The 27,665-nt window shown below is 42.1% G+C and overlaps 1 protein-coding gene across 2 annotated transcripts; it reads left to right on the top strand.

Moving 5' to 3' along the window:
* The first annotated feature begins 6,534 nt into the window (after positions 1 to 6,534).
* On the top strand, positions 6,535 to 27,052 carry LOC308397028 (uncharacterized protein). 2 transcript variants are annotated; one of them, XM_080882754.1, is made up of 11 exons: positions 6,535 to 7,375; positions 7,874 to 8,022; positions 8,143 to 8,292; positions 13,288 to 13,427; positions 16,349 to 16,447; positions 16,740 to 16,871; positions 23,705 to 23,791; positions 23,884 to 23,925; positions 24,028 to 24,090; positions 24,798 to 24,876; positions 24,990 to 27,052. In XM_080882754.1, exons 3-11 carry the CDS (start codon positions 8,223 to 8,225, stop codon positions 25,394 to 25,396), a joined length of 1,119 nt encoding a protein of 372 aa, XP_080738880.1. In that variant the 5' UTR covers positions 6,535 to 7,375; positions 7,874 to 8,022; positions 8,143 to 8,222; the 3' UTR covers positions 25,397 to 27,052. The 2 variants fall into 2 exon arrangements, with proteins under 2 accessions (XP_080738880.1, XP_080738879.1); XM_080882753.1 differs by having other exon boundaries at positions 6,535 to 8,022.
* The last annotated feature ends 613 nt before the right edge of the window (positions 27,053 to 27,665 follow it).

Below are 27,665 nucleotides of genomic sequence, written 5' to 3'. Positions count from 1 at the left end.
ATGACTAAGGAAAAGAAACAACCGGAGAAGATTTGTTTGGGCCAAGAAACACAAGGAATGGACATTACACCAGTGGAAATCTGTGCTTTGGTCTGATGAGTCCAAATTTGAGATCTTTGGTTCCACCCAATGTGTCTTTGTGCGATGCAGAAAAGGTGAACGGATGGTCTCTCAGTGCATGGTTCCCACCGTGAAGCATGGAAAAGGAGGTGTGATGGTGTGGGGGGCTTTACTGTTGACACTGTTGGGGATTTCTTCAGAATTGAAGGCACACGGAATCAGCATGGCTACCACAGCATCCTCCAGTAATATGTAATCCCATTCTGTTTGCGTTTAGTTGGAACATCATTTATTTTTCAACAGGACAATGACCCCAAACACACCACCAGGCTGTGTAAGGGCTCGTTGACCAAGAAGGAGACTGATGGACTGCTGTACCATGGCCTGGCCTCCACAGTCACCTGACCTAAACCCAATGGAGATGGTTTGAGATGAGATGGACCACAGAGTGAAGGCAAAAGGTCCAACAAGTGCTCAGGAACTCTGGGAACTCCTTCAAGACTGTTGGAAAACCATTTCAGGTGACAACCTCATGAAGCTCAGAGAGAGAATGCTAAGAGTGTGCAAAGCAGTAATCAAAGCAAAGGATGGCTATTTTGAAGAACCTAAAACATTAAACATGTTCACTTTTTGTTTACTACATAATTCCAAATGTGTTTATTAATGGTTTTGATGCATTCAGTGAGAATCTACAATGTAAATAGTTATGAAAATAAATAAATATACATGATTTACAAATTTCATAAACCCATATTTTGGTCACGATAGAAAACAGAAAACATATCAAATGTTTAAAATGAGAATATGCACCTTCTCATAAAAAAATCAGCTAATTTTGAGATTGATGGCAGCAAAACACCTCAAAAAAGCTGCAATGGAGGCAACAAAAGGCTGCAAATCTCGTTTAGTTCAGTGATTAACACTAAAAAGAAACAGCTGGAGGAACATTTTTGTAACTTTTTAGGTTAATTGTCAACAGGGCAGTAACATGACTGGGTATAAAAGAGCATCTTTGAGAGGTAGTTTCTCTGAAATAAAGATTGGCAGAGGTTCAACGATCTGCAAAAACTGCAAATTGTGGAGCAATTTCAGAATAATGTTCCTTTTTTTTTTTTTTTTTTTTGGCCTGTCCCATTTGGTTCTTTAGCCATCAGAATTGTTGTCTGAAGACCAACAAGGATACCCAATGGATTTACTTTGCCAAATGGATCATCGTGGCATTGCCGTATTGGTCCATTTGATCGATCTTTGTTTTTATTATTTATTATATTTTATTTTCAGATGTTACAGACGGGACAGACATGAGTGAGGGATAGGAAAGGGAGAAAGAAAGAGGAAGGAAAAGAAAAACAGAAGGGGAGAGGGAAAGTGAGAAAGGGGGGGAGAAAAACAAAATCTCCTGGATCACCTGTTGAGAGAAGAAGAATAGAAAACAAGCAAAAAAAAAACCCAAAGCAACATACTAAACACAACACCATCGCATTAATCTAGCTAAGTGTAAACAGCAGTAAATACTAAATATTCAATGTTGTTGTGCAGCACGCAGGACAGACAGCGCACAATGTGCTTTGAAGTAGCAGCCAAGAAAGGTGTAATTTAAGTCTACGAGCAGTGAACACCCGTGTGCATACCTGTGTGGATCAGCGCGCTTGTATTCAAATGGTTTCCACATGTAATGGTCTGCAAGAGGATGTAGCGAGCCATAGCCCCGTCCCCCAGGGCATGAAGCAGGCATGGAGGAGATCCAGGCCCCAGACATCCAGAGGCCCCAGAGTGCGAGAGCCCAAGGAGGACCACCGGAGGGGCATCCGTGCCACCCTCATGGGAAGGGCTGAGGATCCCCAGACAAGGCGTCACCCAGTAGCCACCGAGCAGAAGCTAGAGGTGGCTGCACCGGCGTGCCCGCCGGCTCTGCCGGCAGCCAGCTGTGCCAGAGTGAACCGAGCCACAGGCCCAGAGGCCGGAGGCCCGAGGGCCCCCCGCACCCCGGAGGAGGCCTAACCGAGCAACAGCCCCGCCAGGTAGCCACCGGGAGTGAGCTGGTACATACCTGAGCGCCCAGCCCCGGACACCAAGAACCACCAATGCACCGACCCCTGAGGGCATCAGTCACCGGCAGGGAGTGTGGTGAGGGGAGATAGGCCTTGGAGGGCCTGGGAGTTCCCAGAGAGGTGGAGTCTAAGACCCGACCTGACATATAGACACAGACAAACAGGCACACACAGACACACACATGTATTCCCACCCTCATGCACACATATACAAACACTCAGCACTCACCCAACGTAAGGATTGACATAAATGGACATGTACACACAATCACACTCCCCAAACATACTCTATACCCCGGGTCCAGGTACCCTCGCCCCCAGAGGGGGAAACAGAACCCAGAATAATGTTCCTAAATGTAAAATAGCAAAGACTCTGAATATCTCCTCATCTACAATAATACCTGATGATATTAAGAGAATCTGGAGAAATCTGTGCAATACTGGATGTCCGTGACCTTCAGGCCCTCTGGCAGCACTGCATTAAAAACACGCATGATTCTGTCATTTGTGGGCACAGAAACACTTCCAGAACTCCCTTTCTGTGAACAGATCACAGGTTAAAGCTCTATATTCCACCACTATAGTCTCTGGACCAAAGTTCATTTAAAATGGACTGAAGCAAAGAGGAAAAGTGTTCTGTGGTCAGACAATTTGAAATCTGAAATTCTTTGTGAAAAACATGAACACCCTGCCCTCTGGACTATAAAAGGATAGGGACAAACACAGGTTGTTAACTGAGATTTTGGAGAGTTCAAATTCCTGCATCTCTGATAGTATGGGTGTGCAGTAATACCCGTTACACATCTGGAAACACATAATCAGGTTTTAGAGCAACATATAGTCCCATCTAGATTAAATCTTTTTCATTGAAGACCTGACATATTTCAGCAAGACACTCCTAAACCACAGAATTTAGCTATCACAGCAGCATGGTTCCATAGTGGAAGAGTCCAGGTGCTGAAGTGAACTTCTTGCAGTCCAGACCTTTGACAAATTGAAACCCTTGGTGGATCATGACATGAAAAATACAAAAAAGAAGACCTAGCACTGTCGAACAGCTGGAATCCTGTATAAGGCAACATTCCTCTCCTAGAAGTTCAGCAGCTGGTGTCCTCAGTTCCCAGACTGTTGCTACAAGAAGAGAGAATGTGCTTTCCCAACGTTTATGAGACATGTTGCTGACATCAAGTTCAAAGTGGGCTAATACTATTCTTAAAATGGTACATTTAAACATACAATCTGTTTGCAGAGTTATATTGCAAATAAAATATGAGTTTTCTAATCATTCCATTTTGATTTTATTTACGTTTTACACAGCGTCCCAGCTGTTTGTTTTTTTTTTCAGATTGAGGTTGTGATACTTGTTGTGCTTGTATGGGCTAAAACTTCACCAAACCTCTGATAATCCACTAAAAAAGCTCTAATCTAATTACTCGACTTTTTTTTTTTAGTTCATCCGGTGAGGTTTTGAATCCATTTCATCTGCTCAAAGGGTCACACTGTTTCCACAAGACACAGAAGAACATGTAATCCTTCAAAGTTTAAGCATGAAACGCACAACTACAGCTGATTTGTGGGATGTGGGAAACACTTGATCGCATTGATCGCAGTAATATGATGGAGACTTATTCAGATCCAGATATCAAAGCTGCTGATGTATTTGCACCATCATTGCTGGCTTATGACGTCACTCTCCATTAATCGGAATGTAATGTTCCTGAATTTGCACTGTACATATGACCATCACCTCAGAGGACAAGCTGAATAAAGAGGACGTAAGTCCCAGCTGACTTTCTTAACCCCTGTGACTCTTGTTGAGGTTTGATGCACTTTTAGCACAGCGATATCAACTGCAAGAAACTTTGGCCTATATATAAAGTTACAATCACATGTGGTCTCAGTTTGGATGAGAATCAGCTCCAGTTAGCAGCACTTAGCCTAAATTAATGACTCACAGGTCTGGCATGACATCAACACCTTGGCATTTTGGTAGCCACTGAAATCATGTCCTCTTTATTTTATTTTAGCTGTTTTATGTGACTTTTGGAAGCTAAAGTAATGATACATTTAATCAACTAATTTGCTAGGTTTTTTTTTTTTTAGATTGGGTATGCTTAAATATTGCTACTTCTTCTTTAAAACAAGTTCCTCTGTTTAGGTGAGTATAAAGAGCAAAATAGGAAATTAACTTCAAATCAGGCCAAAAAAAACCAACACATTAATAAAACCGTCCCACGCCAAGGTTGAGAATTTGGCAGAGCCCAGCCCAGCATGTGTGTATGTGTGTGTGTACAAATGTTGGGAAATGTCAGCATATGTTATCCCACACTTGTTCTTATTAAAAGGAAACTTGAAACCCCCTCGGTGCTTTGATGACAGCAGTCCACATGACCTTTTTCCTGCTTTTGGTGCTTTCTGCAGAAAGCCTAAATCCTATTAAATCGGGCACTGAATATCCTCCGGTTACTAAAGTCTCTAACATGATGCCAGATCTGCCAGTCCGATCTGAATATTCTGGCCTTTGTTTATGATTTCGGCTTTAAATAAACCCCTCTCATTTAGAAGAGATCTTGGGAAAGACATGTCTAATCTGATATAAAACTCATCCTGTTTTGGGTGGTTTTCAACAAATCAGTCTTGCTCCCTGAGAAAATGTCTGTAGTTGGATTAAAACCTCTTTGCTAACCTAAATATAATAATAAAAGTGCACTAGTTCATAAATATTTATTCAAGAAAGTGCATCACTTGCATTTTGAACCCTTATAAGAGGCAGAGCTTTCGCTAGAAGAAAAAGCATCATGATTTTTAAAGAATGAAACTGACAGGATGACACAGACTTGTTAAAGCATTGAAGTAAAATCAAATTAATGTTTAATACTGAGGGAATGTTTTCATTTTGAGGAATGATCCCCGCCCTTCGCAGGTCAGCACCTGTTTCTTTTTAAAATGAAATGAAAACTAGAATACCCAGAACTGCTGACTCGCATTCCCGTAGTCTTTCAGACTATTTTCCTCTTTATAAATTTCATTTCAGAAGCATGTGTGAAAGTCGGTGTGTCATCTCCTGATAAACTCGCCCACGAGGCAGTCTGCAGTCAGAGGGGCTTTAACGTAGGACACCGGATATTCAGGTTACTCATCAGGAGCGGTACTCAGCTTTAACAACATTTGAGTAATGAGTGTGACTGAAGGGAGGTCCTCAGTCTGACAAAATAAACATGATGATGATGTCATTGTGATGTCATCACATTTCAGACTGAATGCTTAATGAATGAGTTGAGGGGCCACAGTGTACGTTACATAGTACTGTCACCCCTCGCTGGGTTATATTTGGCTTCCAGGAAGCCAGACTTCCTCTTCTCTTTTAAAGCGGTCTTTAGGAACAGCTCTCTGTGCTTTCTGAAGGACATTGGCCACTTTTTCATACATTTTCTGTCTACTCCATCTATCTGACCTTTTTCAGAGGAATTTGTGGAAATCATCAATCATTCAAGCAAAAAGAAGAAGAAGAAGAAGAAGAAGAAGAAGAAGAAGAAGAAGAAGAAGAAGAAGAAGAAGAAGAAGAAGAAGAAAGTGCTCCTAGCTCAAGAGATGAATCTGTGCTGTCTACTTATAATAGACAACTTAGCAAATAATTACACAAGAACTGGACTGAAAATTAATGCTAACAGTTCACCGACTCCAAATTTGAAATTTTATGATTTGAATGGTTTTTAATATGTATGGCAAAGGTAAGGTGAGACATACAGCAGGTATCTGTAAAATACAGTCAAGAGCAGTGGGCGAAGAGGACTCAATGGCAGAGCTCGGAGAGGTCAACTTAAGTGCATTTATTTACAGTGAAACACCCAGGTGATGTTACAAGTTGTGATGGGGAAACAGGGGCTCCTGGGATGCAAGGATCAGGGGCATCCAAATAATCCAAACTCTCCTCACTCAGCTCAGGCACTCTCTCCAAGCAATCCAGGGAGGGGGAATTCCAGGGAATGTCTGTATACAAAGGAAAGAACAGGGGGCAGGCAAAGAGCACACGCCACACTAAAGAGCTGAGGCTTTACTAACAGCATAGTTGAACAGTCTAGCAAAGAACAAAGCTCAGCCACTCGCCTCCTGATGAGCTCATCTGGAGCAGGTGATTGACTGTTGCAGGTGTGTTCAGCCAGAGGTGGGAACCCGTGATGAGTCCCACCCATGAACACAGACACACAACCACAGAGAGAGGAGAGGGAGACAGAGAGTAAACAAAGCCTGCAGCAGGCAGCTCAGGAGGACTGAGGGACGATGACACGGTGAGACTGTTTGGTTTAGGGCTACATTTCAGCCGGAGCTGTTGGGGAGCTTGTCAAAATCCATCTTTACAGAAAACTGAGCAAAAGGCAGCCAACATGGAAAGAAGAGCTTTGAATGTCCTCCAAGGAGTCTGGAGAAATATTTACTTCACCTGCTACCCTCCTGCTGATCTCCCATAATCACCCCAGTGTGTATAAATAGTCCTGTCTGCCTCCTTGTCCTAGTCATACTGTTTCTATATTGTTGAAATCTAGTACACATTGTCATGCCTCTCTCAGTAAGGTTGTAATGATCATTGCAAATCTACCCGCATCCTCCCAAATAGCAAACACTAGCTTAATGTTGTGCATATGGTAAACATAGAAAAACACAACAAATATCAGCATGTTAGTATTGCTCTTGTGAACGTGTGTGAGTAGTCTGTTCCCCCAAACTAATAAAAATGCTCAGAGTGCCCCTTTAAAATTAAAAAATGCACGCGAAGCTCTCAATTTACCGGTCGATCTACGTCCCTACCCTCACCTATGGCCACGAGCTGTGGGTAGTGACCGAAAGAACGAGATCGCGGATACAAGCGGCAGAAATGAGCTTCCTCCGAAGGGTGGCTGGCCTCTCCCTTAGAGATAGGGTGAGAAGTTCGGCCATCCGGGAGGGGCTCAGAGTAGAGCAGCTGCTTCTCCACATCGAAAGGAGCCAGCTGAGGTGGTTCGGGCATCTGACAAGGATGCCTCCTGGGCGCCTCCTGGGTGAGGTGTTCAGGGCATGTCCCACCGGGAGGAGGCCCCGGGGCAGACCCAGGACACGCTGGAGAGATTATATCTCTCGGCTGGCCTGGGAACGCCTTGGTGTTCCCCTGGATAAGCTGGAGGAGGTGGCTGGGGAGAGGGAGGTCTGGGCCTCTCTGCTTAGGCTGCTGCCCCCGCGACCCGGCCTCGGATAAAGCGGATGAAGATGGATGGACGCTGAGATACCAGGTATCACATTAAAGCTACATTTAAACCACAAAGCTTTAATCTGCCAAGCCCAACATTGTAATTAAAGCATTTTAATGAGGGGTCCAGACACTTGGCATAACTGAATGTGTCCATCTTTTTGTTGACCGACTTTCATGAAGTTCATGTTGGTAGTTTTTGCATTGCGATGAGTACAAACAGAATAACAATTTTAAACGAAGGGAATCCTTTTGTGGTATTATGAAGGATTACATAACATCGCAATTAATATTTCATCTACTTATTTCTGAAAACATATCTGTCTGATATGTTTGTAAACTTTTATCCTTATCTTTCCTTTGTTTTCAGCATTTGCTCTTTTCTGGCTTCTCTCAACCACCCTTCCTGCAGAGTTTTTCAGAGAACCTCAGCTGTTATTTTAAGAAAATACCACCCAAATCTGTCCTTGAGGGAAAAGCATGACCTCACATTCATCCCCTGAGAGGGAAATTACCATGAACTGTCTGTCCTTCCTATTAGACCTTCTTCAGTCTACAAGGATTCCCATGTAATTGGGCCTCCCAGCGGATGTTAATATATCACCAGTGAATCTGCAGCCTGACCTTTGACTCTGAGATATTGCAGACAAGCCAAGCAGCAGGGAGAGAGCAGAAACACACTCTGAGCAGGTGAGGTGGATCAAAGGTTTTAGTCTTCTGCTTTTAGATTCAAAAAATCTACAATACTACCAGAAGTACTAGAGGGATTGTTTTACAAAATACCTTTGGTTTTCAAATTCTGTTTTGCAGCCAGCAATTGTGACGGGCTCACTGTTTTCACGGGATCCTCTGTCCTGCTTGCGTTGATTTTCTAAGCAGACGTCATCGTGATGGAGACACAGCAAACGGCTGGAAGTTTTCCTGCGCTGAGCCAAACCACTGTCACAGCAAGTATAACAGGTACAAGTGTTTGGTCTCAGCTGACCGTAAGGTTCAAAGTTAATAATGTCAGTAAAGAGTGCTCCCTCCAGAATGACGCAAAGCTGCATGAAAGGCTAACAATGCAAAGCGTGGATGTGCTTAGACTGTAAGCAAAGGCATATTTTACTGCTGTTCAGTTGCAGTGTGTGCTAAACGCCTCTGACTGAGTCTGGCTCTGGATCTATTTTCATCCAGGCTCTTCAAACTGTTTCCTCTAATCGCTGCACATTTGAAGCAGATACATAAAGCCTCAGAGACTAATTCAGTTCTCAGAAGTTATCTTCAGCTTTCACATCAGCTGCCCAGGTGAACTCCCTTCTGCTTGCTTATTTTTCCACTGGCATTGCATGTTGTGGCACACAGAGCTCATTTCCAGCTGGGCTATTTTGGGCTCAGCTGCCAAGATTCTGATCTTTATGGGATTTTAAAACTAAGCACCAGGAATAAACCTTTAAGTAAAATGAAAATCTTATGAGCTTTTAAAAACAGACTAGCAGTTCTGCCAAAGAGCCACTATTTACTTTAAGTTAGTGGGTCTAAATTGCACTTTCCATGCATAATATAAACAGCGCTGACAATATCACAGTATGTTTGGCTGTTAGTCCTAGCACAGTGAGTTTGTTGAGATTTGATGGGAACTGAAAGCTTTTGCAGGTAACGCTTTGTTTTGTTCTTCTGTTATGTCCTGTTCCAGCTGTGGGAGAAACATATGAGCTTACACGGTGGCTGTAAATCATTTGGCACATTTCCAGCTGCAAGAAGCTTTCATGTGAAGCGGATAAATGTCTGTTTATGAGGTGTAAATTTCAACAGTTTAGGCGTTTCCATTTGCAAAGCAGCTGTGTGGTCAGCAAAATGACGGACCGTCAGAGGAACTTTAATCTCCGACAGTAGATATTACATAATCCTTTTTAGAGACGTCTTTGACACATTAACTGCCATCAAGAGCAATCATGATTTTATGAGAATATGATCACTTTAGACTGTAGCTCTCAAATAAAACCCACAGCCACTTTATAAGGTACACCTCTTTAACTGTTCATTAACACATATCTATTCAGCCAATCACACGGCAGCAGCTCGGTGCATTTTGGCAAGTAGACATGATCAAAATGAACTGCTGAGACTCAAACCGAGCATTAGAATCAAGCAGAAAGGTGACCTATGCGACTTTGAATGTTGGCGCCAGATAGTCTGAATAATTCAGAAACTGCGTATCTACTGGGATTTTTCCCATATGGCTTTCTCTGGAAAGGAGAAAATATCCATAGAGCGGCAGTTCTGAGCAAAAGGGTCTTGCTGATGACAGAGGTCAGAGGAGACTGGTCAGATGCAAAGGGAGCCAAAAGCAGACTCCAAAGGCAGGCGGGAATAAAACACAAAGCACTTGAATGATGGCTAGTTTGCGATCCAAAATTAAAATCTGTGAAAGAAAAACAAATGTAATCCAATTTACTGCCAATAAATGGGAGAAGACAACAGAGACTCAAAGACAAAAAGCAAAAGGAAGGCAGCGCAATAAATACACAAAGGGTTCATTTGAGGAAATAGAAACGGGGGAAATGAGACAGCTGAAACCGACATGAATAATGACACAAAGGACGTGAAACTAAACGCAAGGACACAGGAGACAAATGCATACACACAATAACTTTACACTAAAGGAAACACAAGAAACTCTTTTTTTTTTAACTAAGAGCATGAAAATAACTAACAAATCTTCTAAATAATCACAACATTGGGAAAAAACTCAAATAAAGAAAGCTTGTTACATAGTTGCATACAGTAGCTTGTTACAACCAAGCTACTGTACGCAGAAGAGCTCTGAACTTACAGTAGCAGACCACACCTTGGAGCCAAGAGCAGGAAACTGAACCACAGTTCACACAGGTTCACCAAAAACAGACAACACAAGACTGGAAAAGCATTGCCTGGTTTGATGAGTGTCAGTTTCTGTTGTTCACATGATAGGGTCAACATTTTGCATAAACAACATGAAAACATGGGGCAAACCTGCCTTATATCAACAGTTCAGGCTGCTGAACAGCTCCTTGATGTGATGGTGTGGGGGGGTATTTTCTTGGCACACTTTGGGCCCCTTATTACCAACTGAGCATCGTTAAACAGCCACAGCTTACCTGAGTATTGCTGCTGACCATGTCCATCCCTTTATAACTACAGGGTACAATGATGGATTTATGATCTTAAACTGGTTTCTTGAACACGAAAATGAGTTCTTGGTACTCAAATGGGCTCCACAGTCAGCACAACATTGCTACAACTGACCTAAAGCAGCTCTGCACCTTTTGTAGTTAATATTTTCTAGACAAAGTGCTTTACAGTTTCAAATAAAACACAAGGCACAGAAAATCACAAAGGTTTTAAAGCCATGTGAGTTGCAGCTGATCTGGAACAAAAGCAATTTCTGAATAAATTTGCAATTAAGATTTTCGAGAAATGCAGTCTCAGTGATTCTGACTTTAATCAGAAGAAAACTATGTCTTAAATTAAAGTATCTGCCAAGTTGCGAAATATTCCAAGACTTTCACTCATTCGAAGCATGATTCAAAGCTCTTGGGAAAAGATTCCGGTCTACGTTATCAAACACTGCTTAAGTCAGAAGCGGCTAAGAGCAGAAGAGCAAGTGTGATTAAAAAGATGTCGGACCCTGAAGTGAATATTGGATTTCATGGGCTGTAAAGTCCAAAGCATTCACAGATGTCTGTTATCTGAGTCAACAGAAGCAACATATTTCTAAGTTCTGATCTTATCCAGTTCTCTTTTTTTTAACGATGCTATGACTGCTCAGCACTGGTATTTTCCTACGGTGTAAATCAAAGTACGACAGCCTGTGTTAGCTGGGAAATTGTTACCAAGCACCCCGATGAAGGCCACAAGTTGAAACGGGCTGGTCAAGCAGCAAAGTTTATACCACGAGTGTTGCAGGAGCTTCGACTTCTTTAGAGGACCAAAACTACCAAATTCTCACAAGAAAACTATAAATCAGAACTGATGAGTTCATGAAGTGTGACACAGATTGGTAGTTCAACTTTTATTTGCCAGTGTAGCTATAACATCTAAATGTCATCCACTGTAGCCGTTTATAGCTGGAATGTGTGTCTTCAAATGAACACATAGAAATAAAAAATTAATATAGAAGACTTGCACACAAGCTGGTGAAGTGAAAGCTCCTTATTGATTTGATATGTAAAGAAACCCAACGCACCTTTCCTAGAGGCCTGAGCATGTCAGTGCAGGGGTTGATCTGACCGTGTCAGCAGAAATAGTCCATTGACAACAACAGAGAGGTGAGGCATTTCTATACCAACGGCAGTGAAAGCTACCTGGACGGTTCTGCTAACACGCTTCCTGTTTAGTTGTGATGCACTTTGTGATCTTTGTCTCAAAAGGTCATATAGAAATAAAATTTTACTTATTTATATTGCTTAATTTATGTCACCCATAGGGCATGAGTGGAGACTGAGTGGAGAGTCAGTCATGTGCTATGGGCTTCACGGTCACCAAATGTCAGCCCAGCTAGACACTGGGCAGGTTTCTGGGCTGATCTTTTGAGAAAAATATCCTGCAGTCCAGCATCAAATCAAGCCATCAGATAGCTGCGGCTCCCTAAGCCTGGTTCTGCCAGAGGTTAAAAGGGAGTTTTTCCTTCCCACTGTCGCCAAGGGCTTGTTAGAAGGGTCATCAACTGCTTTGGGTTTTCTCTGTATTATTGTCGATTGTTTACTTTAACATATAAAACACATTGAGGCAACTGTTGTTGTGATTTGGAACTATAGAAATAAAACTGAAATGAGCTGAATTGTGTTGATTTCCCTTTAATTTGTTGCCAGTCTGTAGCTTTGTGTCGGTCTGTTTGTGTTCACCTTCGAACTAAACAGTGACTAAAATCCCGTAAAACTGTTACGTGACGCAAATGAAGCCGTTTAGGAGTCGACCTTTGCTGCAGTCACACTTTTGCATTATTGCTAAATTACCTGTTTCATGTCGGGAAATGGATTGAAACACTGACTCTGCATCAGTTAGATGCTTGCTCTGCAGTTTGCTTACACACAAGGAACGCCCTGTGTACACATACTCATAGTTTTAGATACATACACACAAATATTTACTCATATAAACCACAAATACTGCAATCTTTGTAAACACATGATTTGAAGGCGTGCGGACATCAAATACACAAATACACATAGGTTTTAGTGAAATTGTGACACACAAACTGTCATGAATCGCTGTGTGGCAGGCAAGCAGGAGTGGTGGACCCAAAATGCAGAACTCAGACAGGGAAGTGAAACTTAAGGCGCAGCTTTATTGCTGGGAAAAACCTCGTACAACTAAACTCACCAAAAGAAAACCAAAAGTCAGAACAGCGGAACCAAGGACTGAAACACTGGAAAGAAACACTAAACTGGAGCAGGAGACCAAACACTAGGAACATAGAAGCAGAACACACAGCTAGTTGAGGGTACGACACGACACTGACACAGAGAAACACAGGGCTTAAATACACAGACGGCAGAATCAAGGGATGAGAGACAGGAGGGGAACACACCTGGGAGAAATCACAGCTGACGAGACAGGGGAAACGTAAACTGAGCACACTCACATATGACACAAACCTTCACAATAAAACAGGAAACTCAGACACATGGAACCAGACAAGACATTGACCTAACCAGACAGATTCACAAACAGATGGGGTGACACCATAGACAGAGACAGACTCAAAGGCAGACCAAATATAACACACAGAACTCAAACAATAATAATCATCATCATCATAAACTAGAAAATGATAACTAAAAGCGCTGGGTCACCGACCCAGGACCATGACACAAACATTATCCTAAATCCGTTAATTAACCAAAATATACACATGTAAGAATTTCTGTGCTCTCACACAAATTCATCCTCATAATAATTTGACCCTTTATGTCCTCTCTTCATGGTTCCCAGGGGCTACCATGGTATCCATGGATACTATGTCTCGCTTCCACGGGGAAGGAGTTCGCTACAAAGCCAAGCTGATTGGCATGGACCCAGTACCCGACGCCCTCGGAGAAAAGATGTGCAGAGACTCCATGATGAAACTAAAGGTAGTCCACCGCCAAAGTAAACTGACTTCTGTCTGCTCTTGATTAAACTGGTTGATTTCCTGTAAGATCAATCTTCATTTTTTCACTTTATCAGAGAAAAAAATCAAAGATAAACACCAGACGTTTAATATTTCATGACTGCTGAGATTAATGTTATCATTTGGAGGTACTTGTATTTCACAGACCAATATTTTTTTAAGCATCACAGCAAAAGTATTTAAAAGCTACGTCAAGATCTGGGAGGATATATTTTTTCTGTCCTTCTGTCCATTTCGGTCAGCGCTCAGATGTCTCAATATCTAATGGAGGATTTGCATGAAAGTTATCACAGACATTTTTGGTTCCAAGATAAAAATGAAAAATAAGAAAGTCCTTGTTGTCTTGTGGTGACCCTTCCATCTAAAAAGAAAGGAATAAATCTTTAAAGTAAGTTAGGTGACAAGCAACAGAAAAGAAAATCATGTGCTATACTGTACTTAAAGATCCCAATCTTAAGTATTCAGATTCAGTAGTGTTGACAGTTAGAACTTACTTTCTGTCTTCTGTTTTAGTTTTTTAACCATAGACTGTATATAAAAGAAGGCCAAAGCCACTACACCGTTTGGTTTACTGACTCCGTTTTTGACTTGAGCTCTGCAGGTCATTATAAAGATCTGCCTTGCTTTTAAAGTGAAAACAAAACATCACATGTGTTAAGGTTAATTTACACCTCAGAGCCCTACTCTAAAAAACTGTCACAGCGAAAGAAAAGACACTAAACTGGCAGTTCAATTACAACTCAAACATTACATTACATTACATATAACATTACAGCTAACAAAGGCAGCTAGCCAACAAAGAAGAGCCACTCAGTGCTTCAGAGACAGAGAGTGAAAGTGGACAGTGTATCCATTTTTTTGTTTATTAATATAAAACCCATCTGTGAAGCCGGGGGCAGTACAGAAAGGACTCCCTTAGACTGCTTTTTAGTTTCAGTTTCCTTGTTTTCCACTGAGATATCAGTGTTATTAGTTAGCTAAATGTAAGTCTTTTAGCAGCAACACATCTGTACTGGCATGTGACGGTGCTGCACAGGCTCTAAAAACTAACTTTAACCACTTAAATCCAGCTCCATGCAGAGTGTTAAATCTATGGTTATTTTTAGAGGAAGCCTCTGTGATGTAAGTTAACACGTATTGTTTCATGCACATTTTTTATGCACTGTCTATGATATGAGTCATACGTAGGAAAAGCTCCTGATTGCTGTTTGTTTCAGTGGAAGAGCATGCATCAGTGAGTTCAGATCTTAAAGTTTTTCTTTGTGTTTGAGTTTATTTGCTAACTACAAGGTTTTAAATACTCACAGACTGCAGACTGAAAACTGTCAGAAACAGACTCGATGTGTAGTTTTTGGACCTTTGTAGACCTTTCTGATGGCATTTGAATTTGACAAAGCATTATTATTAAATATTTTTTAAAAAGAAACTCTTCCTTAACACAGTTTTAACTCTATGTTTGATGAATGAGCAGTGTCTTTGTTTTTTCAGAAAGAAAATGAGTTGTGGGAACATTCCTGCTGTGGAAAAATGGCTTGTAATGCCTCTGACATCCTGTTGACTCCTGACGTGTTCTTCTAATCTCAAAGGACTTTGCATGATGCAGTGAGAGTTTGTTTGGAGAAGCGCGCCACAGCTTTTGTAAAAAGTCAAAAAAGGGGGGAAACAATAATAAACGATAAACAGACACGGACAGAGCGAGGTCACAATCACTCAAAATTGTAATCACACTTGTGCGACCTGTCAAGACCGTCAGTGTCAGCATGCATCTAATGTAGTGTGAATAACTTTAAACTGCAATCAGCGATCACACACACACTGCTTTGAATATAAATGTTTATACCATACACAATACATTACAACACAGTTAGAAGAAACACACTACAGCACTGGTGTGAGTCACCGATCGCAGTCACAGGAAGGACATCATAGTAACGAGTATAAAAATACAGACGGCAGGAGCCAAACCACAAATCACTCAGCAAATAGAATCAAAGAGTGAACTTTGTGCAGGTAACTGTGGAGTAGCTCAGGATGTGTTTGACACAGATCTGACTGCTGTGAAGGCCAATTCAGGGTCTCTGGGTGATTGTTTGATAGCAACTGCAGAATCGCAGCTTTGCATATGAATAATGTAAGCTGTGTACAGTACTGTGCAAAGGTCTCGAGCCATGCCTGATGTTTGTCAAGACCAGTTTTAAAAAACCGCGAGAACATCTGGCTGCTTGGAAGTGTGACTCAAGACTTTTGCACGGTATACTTGTTGCATGTTTTGAGACCTATATATTTTATACAATTTAAATATAATAATTTATCAATAAAATGTGTATAATGCTGAGAAGAGGACACCTTTATGAAATATAATATAAAAAGCAACCTGCGAAAACCACCCAAACCACACACTCAGCAATAGCAAAGACAGCTTCCAGTAGGAAAAAGTGCTTAGAAAACCTACCCAGATCGATTGGGACTGAAACAGATCCACTGCCAATGTTTTTGTGGCTGTAAATCATGGATTAAAACAATTTCACAAAGTAAACCATCAAAGAAAGCACTTGCTTTTTTGTTAGCAGCAATGATCTGTACATCCTGGTTTGTAAGAGGTCCTTTCAGCAGACCACTTCTGGCTGCAGATACAATGTTCCCTCCGGCTGTCCCGGCATGCTTACTGGTGGTGTTACATCAATCGTAGACACAATGACTGTGAAATATGTCAGAACTGCTCTGTCGGTTAATTCGTTTAGCTTTACTCCTTAATGTGAGATTCATCTCGCTTTTTATGTGTGCTCTGACTTATCTCATTGGAATATATGTCTGTCATTTCATGTTTACTTCTTATTCAGCTCACCTGTGCTGTGCTGTTGTGTGAATGTGTGTGTGCTAAAGGGCTTTGAGGTAGCAGGAAGGAAACAGGGAATCCACAAGAGGAGAATTTGGTTGAAAATTTCCTCCAGTGGCTTGAAAATTCTGGATGAAAGGACCGGGGTGAGTCAAGCAAGGGATTTCCCAACATGTGTTGTGTTGTCCTCAAATTGTAGCGCCCCCTTTAGGTTGATAGTTAGTCTTAAAATGACTGTGATTCTTCAGTGGACAGTTCATGCTTGGATTGCATAATAAAAGTATTTTATTACACTGCAGTTTATTTTCCAAAACTGGAAAATCTTAAGAGGTGGAGATGATATTTACACAAGTGCTGAGGATCAGTATCATAAAGCTGTTCTTATTTTGGTGGTTAGAGTTTCTTGTATAATAAATAAAAGATAAATCCTCATTTCAGGCTGTTCTTCACGACCATGAGAGGAGCAGGATCAGCTCTTTGACCAAAGATGAGTCTGACCCCAGAGCTCTGGCTTACATCTACCAGCATCAAGACAACTACATCCTCTTCTACATCAAGATGGCTAACCTGGTAACGAAACACAGTACTAAAGCAGAAACAGGTGGTGTTATTAAATACTGCTAATATTAATGCTAATACTGCTAATACTGCCACATAACATATAAACATTTAATAGATTATTATATAAAAATGATTTAATAAGTCATTTATTAGCAAAAATGTTTACTATAACTCCTCCAGTGGGCACATATAGCAAGTATAGTTGTTTAAGCACATAAAAAAATACTGAGCCACCGCAATGCAATTTAATGCTGACATGATTTATCAGCATTATTTAACTTCATTTAACCATCAAACCATCCATTCTCTTCAGCTTATCAGGGTCACAGGGGGGCTGGACCCTATCGCAGCTGTGAGAGGTGGGGTACAGAATGGACCAGTAACCTTCTGATATATTAAAAAAATTAGATGAAATTCAAATGAATTCAATTTTATTTATACAGCGCCAAATCACAACAACAGTCGCCTCAAGGTGCTTTATATTGTAAGGTAGACCCTACAATAATACATACAGAGAAAAACCCAAGAATCATATGACTCCTATGAGCAAGCGCTTTGGCGACAGTGGGAAGGAAAAATTGCCTTTAAACAGGAAGAAACCTCCAGCAGAGCCAGGCTCAATGAAAATATACATTTTCATGCAGGAGGCATTTTTTTGCAATTTACTGCTCACAGTAGCAGTGCATGTTTGACAGATTCAGTCTGGACGGAGGAGAGAAACCTCAATTTCTGTGCAGTGTATTTATCTGTGTAGCATTAAAGTTCATTCTAAATAAATACAGTTAGCTTGCTCGAGCAGCATTCTAAACAGCTGGTCCGAAACTGTTTTTATCATTTACGGAATATTTCAAAATTCAGACTAATGGTGTCAAAGCCTGAACTTGAGATGATTATTCATGCTTTTATTTCCTCCTGTTTAGACTACTATAGTTGTGTCTTTTTACTTGTTTTGTTTTTTTCTTTTTTCTTTTTTAGCTTCTCTTTTCTTTTCTCTTTTTTTTTCGCAATGGGGCATCACACGCTGAGAGGCGTTTTTTCCATGACATGCAAACAAATAGGGTTTGTTTTGGTAAGCCCTCTGAGACTACTGTTCTGCTGTCTGCAGTCAATCAAAGTCTTTATTGTGTGCAGCAATTTAACCACTAGTTGTGTTTATGTTAATGTTGGGTATTGTATGAAAACATGTCAGTTGATGATGAAATGCTTTAATTTAAGGGAGTTCATTTTGGGGGGATTCAAATTTAAAAGACAAAATGTTAAGAAGCACTAAAGAAATTGTCATGCATATCTACTTGTGATTTCTTCAGTACAGAGAAACCTTTGTGTTCACATGTTGTGGTGCTCAAGGGCAGGGAAAAGAGATAATTTACTGATACATATACATATGTAATACTGTGAAAAACTCTTGAGCCACCCTTGATTTCTTCATATTTTGTTGAAGAAATCAAGGGTGGTTTGGGGCAATAGCTCCTCAGGCTGTAGAAAAGTCTTTTAAAGATTTTCTTTGGACATTGGCTGCTTTTCCACTTATTTGCAGTCCAGCCTGTGTGCCTGAACAATGTCAGATGATTTATTCTGTTTGTTTGTTTGATCATAAGTTATAGAACTTATGTCTACACACAGCAAACAATATAGAAAGTACCGATTTTTTTTTTTTTTTTTTTTTTTTTTTTTTTTTTTTTTTTTTTGCCTGTCCCGTTTGGCTCTTTTGCCATCAGAATTGTTGTCTAAAGGCAAAGAAAGATGCCCAACGGATTTACTTTACCAAATTGACCATCCCAGCCTTGCCGTAATGGTCCATTTGATTCACCTTTTATTGTTTATTTTATTTTACGGGACAGACTTGACTGGGGGAAAGAAGGGGAGAAAGAAAGAGGGAAAGAGAAACAGCTGAGAAGAGGGACGGGGGAGAAGGGCAAAAGACAAAAACCAACAGAATGGGCAGAGAAGAAAAAAAATGCATATATCAATCACCTGGGTCACCTGCTGAGAAAGAAAAAAGAAAACAAGCAGAAGAGAACAAGAGCAACAGAACAAACAACATCACAATGATATATGGGAATATGACAGCAAATACCAAATATTAAACATCATTGTGCAGCACATAAGATCAACAGAACACAGTGTGCTTTGAGGTAGGAGCCAAAAAGGGTGTAGTTTGTGGGTGTGATCACCCGTGTGTACACCTGTGAGCATGGACGCGCTTGTTTTTTGTTTTTTAAAAGGTTCCTTCTTGTAATAATCTGCTAGAGGGTGTGGGGGGGCCACAGCCCCGTCCTCCAGGGCATGAAGCAGGTATGGAGGAGATCAAAACTCCAGACATCCAGAGGCCCCCAGAACACAAGAGACCAAGGAAGACCAACAGAGGGGCAGCCGCGCCACTGTCCCAGAAAGAGCTGAGGAGAGTCCCAGATGAGGGCTCACTCAGCAGCTGCGGAGCAGAAGCCAGGGGGAGTTGCAGTGACGCGCCCGTGAGCTCCGCCGGCAGCCAGCCGCGCCTGAGTGACCGAGCCCCAGGCCGAGAGGCCGGGGGCACCCCACCTCCGAAGTGGCCCGAGCGAGCCCCAGGCTCCAGGCCCCGATAAGCGGCCGCCAAGGAGTGAGCCGGTGTGTACCTGGACGCCCATCCCCGGACACAGAGAACCACCAACGCACCGATGTCTGAGGGGGTCCGCCACTGGCAGGGGAAGTGGTGGTAGGGGGAGATAGGCCTCCAAACCTTGGAGGGCCTGAGATGTCCCCAGAGAGGTGGCGCCTGACACCCAACCTGACATATAGACACAGACATACAGGCACACACAGATACAAACATCCATTCCCACCCTCATGCTCTCATATGCACTTACTCCACACTCAACCAACGTGGAGACAGACATAAAGAGACGCTGTACACACGATCACACTCCCCAAGCGTACTCTACAAACCGGGTCTAGGTACCCTTGCCCCTGGAGGGGGGAACTGCACCCAGACCCAGGTGGTGTTACCCTTTACCCTGCGGTGGGGGGAGGCAGACCGCCCCGACTCCGCAGCAGCAGGAAGGCCCCACACTCCAGACCGCAGTCGGACGGCCAACTCCTCCTCCTAGCCCCCCCACTCCAGCAGGTCGCAGAGAATGGGGGTGAGAGAAGACTCCAAACCTCCCTCCACCCGCTCATTGTAGTGTTGATGCATTTGTGTTCTAAGGTGCAATTAAAACCCAGGAGGGCTTGGAGCTACCTGCCAGAGAGCAGCAGGTAAGCGCATGGTCCCTCCTGATAGCCCTCAATGTCTACGTGTATTTAAAATTGAGAGGTGGGCAACGACGCCAGGGGTGGGGTGTACACCCTGATGGTACTTTGGATTCCGTGTATCGTGCCCACCCCCAAGATCCTATATGTATGTGTAATGAGAGTGTGAGTAATGTGAATGTCTAAGTTGTGGGATAAAATTGAGGCAGAGGCAGCCAGAAGGGGACAGGGGGGGGGATTAGCCTCCTCTGCACCCTGGTGACATACCCCTACTCCAAGGTCCTGCATGTGTGGGTGGTTGTGGTGGAGCGGGAAGAGGGAGGCAGCTGGAGATGGGGAGGGAAGGAAGGGAGGGGCAAGTGACCCCTCCCTGGGGCCAGCTCCCCCGCTGACCCCAGTAGGCACCCCCATACTCCGCGACCCGCCAGGGAAAGGGGGCCCAGGCCCATCCAGACCGGGCCCAGTGCAGCAGCGCCTCCCGGCCCCACAGAGCCTGGGACAGTCCACCCAACCCCACCACAGAGAAAACTGCACCCACCCCACCATCCACTCATCTTCCAGACTACATAAGACAATAAACACCCAGGCTGAGATCTTCCTCCACCTCTCCTGTATCTCCCCCTCCTGCAGAGGGAGCTCCTGAGGAGAGGAAAGCTCCTGCAAGATGTGACAATCTCCCCCACCAGTTGAAGAGCCCCCCAGGTGGCTCGATGCACCGGCGGCACCCTGCTCCAGGGCTGGGCCCCCATGCACCCACCCGCCCACAACCCCGGCAACACACCAACCAGGACCCAAGCCCCCGAGGCCCGGTCCGGGTCCCAGCCCAGAGACGGAGCGCCCCCAGAACCTCACGCCCATCCCGGACCCACCCAGGGGCAGCCAGGCTACCAGGTCAGTAACCCACGTCCGTCAGCACAGACCCTCCCCTAGCCCCGCTGCACGCAGCCGCGAGGAAACAGTCACCTGAGAGCCAACAGAGCCCCTAACCGGACATGACCGCTACCCCGGGTTGAGCCCCCCAAGGAAGATGCCTCCGGGGAACCCCCCGACGCCCTAAGCCTGTCCCTACCCCCACACCAATCACAACAGTGAAGGCGGGACCAAACTATGACCCCCCACCCCCACTAGGTGATGGAGCTGATCAAAGGAGCCCAGAGCAATTGGTCTGATGTGGTGGCAGAGGCTGTATCAAGGCTAATGTAATCTAATAGATAATTTCTATATTGGTTAGAATTAAGATTATTTTTATTTTTCCAGTTCATGAGGACTGTTTTCTTGGCTATGCATAGGGCAGTGAAAACCATATGGGCGATATTCTTTTCTGAAGTGACATTATCTAAGCTGCCCAACAAACACACTAAGGGGGAAGTTGGAATGTTACATTTCAGACACTTCGATAAGTCGTCACATATCTCGCGTCAAAACTTCTGCACTGGTGGACAGAACCAAAGAGCGTGGATATAATTGTCCGGTGAATTGGTTTGGCAGTGTGAGCAGTTGTTGGTAGACGTAAAGCCCATCTTGAACATCCGATGACCTGTATAGTGCACTCTATGTAATATTTTGTATTGAATTAATTGAAGACTGGGATTTCTAATTAGATGAAAGGTTTTTAAGCAAATCTGAGACCAGAAGTTTAGGTCTAAGTTAACTGATAAATCCGCTTCCCATTTTGCAATAGGAAGTGATATTGATTCATCTGTTTTAGAAAGCATTCTGTATATTTTGGATAGTAATTTGGGGGTTTTAAGAGTAAGAAATTGAACCACACTTGGTGGTGTTTGTAGTTCAACTTGACCCGGTTTAAATTTCTTTTTTACTATGGATTTAATTTGTTGATATTCTAAAAATCTTTTCTTGTTGATCCCATATTTTGTAACTAGTCCGTCAAATGAAATAAATTCTGTTCCTTCTAGTATATGTTCTAAATATTTGATTCCTTTACCACTCCAATCTGAAAAGTTTATCATATTATTGTTTTGTAATATGTCAGGGTTGTTCCAGATAGGTGTACGTTTGCATGGGATTAATGAAGACGCCGTCAATTTTAGAAACTCCCACCATGCTGTCAGAGAAGAGCTGATGTTGATGCTTTTAAAGCATTCATGTCGTTGGATGTTTGAGCTGATAAATGGTAGGTCTGAGATCTCTAGATTATTGCAAAGTGCTTGTTCTACATCTAGCCAAGGTTCATCTAAGAGGGTATGTTTTAGCCATCCTGAGATAAACTGAAGCCTGTTGGCTAAGAAGTAGTGCTGAAAGTTAGGCAGTTCTAGTCCTCCTTTATCCTTGGTCTTTTGTAGTGTTTTTAAGCTTATACGTGGGGGTTTATTTTTCCAAAGGAATTTGGACATACATGAATCTAGCGATCTGAACCAATCTTGTGGCGGTTTAGTTGGGATCATTGAGAATAAATAATTTATTTTTGGTAAGACCATCATTTTTATAGCGGCAACCCTTCCCATGAGTGATATGGGTAGACATTTCCATCTAGCCAGATCATCTTCTACCTTCTTTAAAAGTGGGATATGGTTTAATTTAGTTAGATCTGCAAGCTTGGGAGAAACATTAATACCTAAATATTTTATATTTCCCGATTGCAGTGGTGTAGAAGAGGAATTATGGAAGGAGCAATTAATCGGTAGGACTGTAGATTTTGACCAGTTAATTGAGTAATCTGATATTCTTGCAAAAGAGTTTATCAATTCAATCAATTCTTTTTACTTGTTTTAACAAATCAGCCTTAAATCGTCTTCAGACTGTGCAGAATGCTGCAGCCCGTCTCTTAACAGGCACCAAGAGAAGATCTCATATTATTCCAGTTTTAGCCTCCCTTCACTGGTTGCCTGTAAGTTTTAGGTTTCATTTTAAAATTTTAGTTCTAACCTTTAGGGCCCTACATGGTCAAGCTCCCCAATATTTATCTGACCTGCTGAAACCACATTCATCTTCTCGAGCTTTAAGCTCATTAGATGAGAGACTGCTGGTGGTACCGCGCACTCGTTTTAACCCTCTTGAGGCAGGCGTTGCCGATTTGCAACAGTTAAAAACTAACAACCTGATTACCCCACAAACATATTTTATGAAGTTTTTTTTACTCAGAAGTACCACTGCAGGACTTGGTTGTGCATTAGCAACAAAAAGTTTAATTTGAGCCTGAGAGGGTTAAAACTCGTGGTAATCGTGCCTTTCAGACTTTGGCACCACGGTTGTGGAATTCTCTTCCACTGTCTCTACGCTGCACGTACTCCATTGATTCTTTTAAAAAAAACAGCTTAAGACATTTTTATTTAGAAAAGCATTTGAATAATTTCCTCCTTTGTTTTTTTATTGTTTTATTGTATTACATTGCTGTTTTATTTACTGTTACATTGTTTTATATTTCCATTTCTTGTGTTGTAAAGCACTTTGTGATTTTTATCTGTGAAAAGCGCTATATAAATACATTTTACTTACTTACTTACATTCTCCTCAAAACAGGCATGCAAAGCAAACTTTAAAAAGCCAGCTCATCGTGAACGAGAATGATTGTCACTATAGTTTGTTTTGCATGTGGCTGCATTGGCCTGTTAAGAGTTTGCACAGCAGTAAGATGTTTTATCTGTGTCTCTCAGGCACATCCAGTGTTCCTCGACATCCAGGAAGTTTGTCAGCATGTGGACCGAGAGATCTCGCAGCAGCCTGCAGAGACACCAACACAAGTCAGAAAGAAGTTTTTTTTTTGTCCCTGTGCTTTTGGTTGGTTTATTTGTTAGCTTTCACTCACCACTGTTGGGTTTTTTTTCTGTTTCAGGGCGCTTCTTTACTGGTTCTACACAAGAGCTCAGCAGCAGAGGTTCATTATTTTTAATCATCTTCACTTTTTCTAAATGAAGGTGATCCCAAATTTAAACAAAATATTTCTGTGTTTTTATACATGGACTTGCTTACTTTACAGGAACCAGCTCTTGAAGATCTGTTTAGCCCACGGCCAGATGTTTCATCACAGCAGACAAAGCAGGTATAAAACAACAATACAAGTTTTTATGTGAGATAACAGCCATATTTCACATGAAATAGCTGACAAAAGCAAGTGTCCAAAGTTGGGTTGAAATGGTAGGAGGCTAAGCAGCAGTGTCTCCCAGTTTCTGTTTTTTCCCAGGGGATCCTGAAGTTGTCCCAGATTAGATATGCGATCTCTCCAGTTGATTGTGGTTTTACCCTGGGGTCTCCAAACCTCCAAAGGGAGGCTTGTCCGAACTCCTCGTCCCCTCTCTCAGGCTGAGCGCAGCCTGCCTGAGGAGGAAAGTCATTTTAGACACTTGGGTTCATGACCTTACTCTTTTAGTTATTCGTGACTATTTTTAGTTTAGTTTATATTATTTTCACAGTTAGTTTCTTTAATAAATTGTGATTTTATAGTGCTATATGTATACATCTTTCTTGTATACTTGTATATGATATTATTTGTATATTATACTTTTACAGGTGCTCAGTGTGTTTAAGTTTAACTTTTTAACTAAAGTCTAGCTTTGATCCTAATTAATAATTTTTTTCACCCCCAGTGTCACTTATTAGTTTAGTTGTAGCTCATTATAATAGCTTTGGTGCAGCATTATGGAATCTCGCAAAATAAGACGATTGTAATACAACTACACTTCTGTCTCCTCACTTTTAGGTAACATGTAGGTGAGAATTTATATTTTATTCTCTCCTTGTTTCTGCCAGCAGCCCTCATCCACCAATGAGCTGATGGAAGTGTTTTCGACCCCACTGGGGGAGCCTCTGGCACAAACTCAGATCCCAGGTATCAGTAAACATAAGGACGCGTTCCTCTTAAAAACAGCAGATTTGTAATAACAGTACACCTCATAGTGTAGCGCTATTTGAAAAACAAAAACTATTTTTCTCCTCCGTCAGAGCCTCCACAGCAACAGCAAATGCTCTCCAGCTCGCAGATTCTCTCTATGTTCCCCACACATCCTGTAGGTGGCTCTCCATACTCATCTCCCACATACCCTCCAGCCAGCATGCCTTGGGGCCAGCAGGCGCTTCCAGGAAACCAGTGGGCGGCCCCGTGGCCCACTGCGCCTGGCAACATTTCACCATGGGCACCACCAGGTGTCACAGTAGCCCCTACATTAAGCCAGGCTCCCAGCATGGCCAACCCTGTGCCCGGTTTCATGATGGGAGGAAACGCAGCCCCTACGCCCTCTGGTGTTAACAGCTACTCCACCCCTTTAAACTCCTTAAACTCCACCCCTATAGGAACAACATCAGCGCCACTGTCAGTGTCCTCACCCTTGGAGAACCCCTCCCTCCTTTGAAATGAGTGTAGAAATATGAATTTATTGAGTTCATGTTTTGTTTTTAGAATTTTTAGTAAAAGAAAACACCACTACACACCTACAATGAAGCTCTAAATTATAGCACCAATATTCTTATATCATTCATTTTCTTATATATTTAACTACTTCAAGGGCTGCCATGAGATGAGAGGTGGAGAGGTTTCAAGTCCTTCACAGGGGCTAACAGAGATAGACAGACAACAGTTCGTGCTCATATCCACACCTACGGCTGATTTAGAGTCACCTGTAAACCTAAACCGACTCTAGAAGCCAGAGAGCCCATAGAGAACCACACAGGCACGACCATGAGCACGCAAACGCTACTCAGAAAGCCCCCAGACTGAGCCTGAATCCTCTTGCTGTGAGCCAACAGTGTTGACTCATTCGCCAATATTGTAAACTGAAGTACAGTTATGGTACAAAGTTTACATCCACTCAGCATGGGCATGAATATTGTGGTAATTTGGAGGTTTTAATCATTTATTTGAACAAGAATTGCGTGCACAAGTTTGAATTTATTTTGGGGGTGGGTTTCAAAAATATACATACACAACCATTAATATTTGGTGAAACGTTCCTTAGCAGGTTGCACCTCAATCAGACCCTTTTGGTAGCCATCATCAAGCATTTGGCATAATTCTGACTGGACATTTAACCATTCTTCTTGGCAGAATTCATAGACTTCAGAGTTCAGTTAATTTTGTTCGTTTCCTGGCATGGATCCACCTGTTGAGTGTAGTCCACATATTTTCAATAGGGTTGAGGTCAGGGCTTTGGGAAGGTCATTTAGTTAGCCTGCTTTATCCATTAGGATCATTGTCCTGTTGGAACATCCAGTTGTGTCCAAGTTTCAAGCATCTAACTGTTGATTAGAGATTAATTTGATGAGCTCAGAGGTAGTGCTTCTCCTTCATTATTCAATCCACTTTGTGTAATGTACCAGTACCATTTGCAGCAAAACAGCCCCAGAGCATGATGCTACCACCACCATGCTTGACAGCTGGTACAGTGTTATTAGGCAAAAAAGCTCAATCTTTGTCTCATTTGACCATAAAACTTTTCTCCAGAAACTGTTTGACTTGTCCATGTGGGCAACTGCAAATTTCAGTTGAGGTTGAAGTTGCCAGTTTTGCAGCAGGAGCTTCTTTCTTGATCAATACCCTCTCAGACAGCAATACTCACTTTACTGTGGACAGTGATGCTGCTGTTCCAGACGTTTGCAGTTCATGGCAGGCTTGAGCCTTTTCCTTTCATCTGAGGGTGACAGTTTGGGTCTTCTTTAGACCTTCACAAAGGGATGATCCTGGGATCATCCCTTTGTGAAGGTCTAAAGAAGTTAGAAATGCCCCATTAAACGTCTGGAATAGCCTTCAGAAAGCCCCGACTTTAAACGTCTTGAAAAGTTATGGACTACTCTTAAAATCCAGATCTTTGAACTCTTGTAGCTCAACATGGCAACAGCAAATAAAGAAATAAATATTACAATACTATTACTAACATTAATAAAAGCTTAAACAGACTAACAGACAAACTGTACAATTTTTATTTCTAATGAATATGTAATAAAATGTTTGTGCTGAACAGTGAAATCTGTCAATAAATGCTCAGAACTTCCAACTTTATTTTTTCATACAAATCCTGTAGTCTGTAAATTTATGAGGACTTGATGTTGATCACTTACCATGTTCAGTTTTTTAAACAGGACTTTTTGAAATGGACTGTTTAACCATTTGATTTGTGAAATTTGCTGATATCAAATGAATTCCGACTTTCTGTCTTGTTGAAAGGGATTTTGGGGAAGTTTTTTCTCCTTCTAAATCAGAGTTTGAGGAAGTCTAATTTACACAATATAAAATCTTTTTAAGAAACTTGTGACTTCCTCAGATTTTGGCTATGAAAAGACGGCTGACTACATGACGTGTACAAGATGAATAAATGACATAACGTACGAGGAAACCCCGCTCTTACTTCACTAAAATTCTCGTCCTTTCATGTATTTTTCAACATCTCCTCGTCTTATCTAAATAAGGTTATTTTATTCTTTCCTGCCCTAATTAATTTGCTTTTCTTCACTTCATGCGCTCGCACATAATCAAACACAAAGAGTAGATCAACAAAAGCACACAGTGAGATTAATGCCACACTTAGTAAGGCCCGGTTGGATGTTGTTGTGCACATTATGATAAGGCTGACCTTTCAGGGCGAAATGAAACAAAGTGGTGCGCCTATTATTTTCTGCTCTTATTCT

This window comes from Rhamphochromis sp. 'chilingali' (genome assembly GCF_963969265.1).
Source record: "Rhamphochromis sp. 'chilingali' genome assembly, chromosome: 5".
Classification (NCBI taxonomy): Eukaryota; Metazoa; Chordata; class Actinopteri; order Cichliformes; family Cichlidae; genus Rhamphochromis; species Rhamphochromis sp. 'chilingali'.
This window is presented reverse-complemented; position numbering and strand designations above follow the sequence as displayed.

What these genes read in the sequence shown, in the direction of transcription:
- LOC308397028 (XM_080882754.1), top strand. Translation starts at nt 8,223, where the DNA reads ATGGAGACACAGCAAACGGCTGGAAGTTTTCCTGCGCTGAGCCAAACC. An exon ending in CTGCAGAGACACCAACACAA is followed by an intron (nt 23,792 to 23,883) that starts GTCAGAAAGAAG and finishes TTTCTGTTTCAG; the next exon opens with GGCGCTTCTTTACTGGTTCT. An exon ending in GGCACAAACTCAGATCCCAG is followed by an intron (nt 24,877 to 24,989) that starts GTATCAGTAAAC and finishes CTCCTCCGTCAG; the next exon opens with AGCCTCCACAGCAACAGCAA.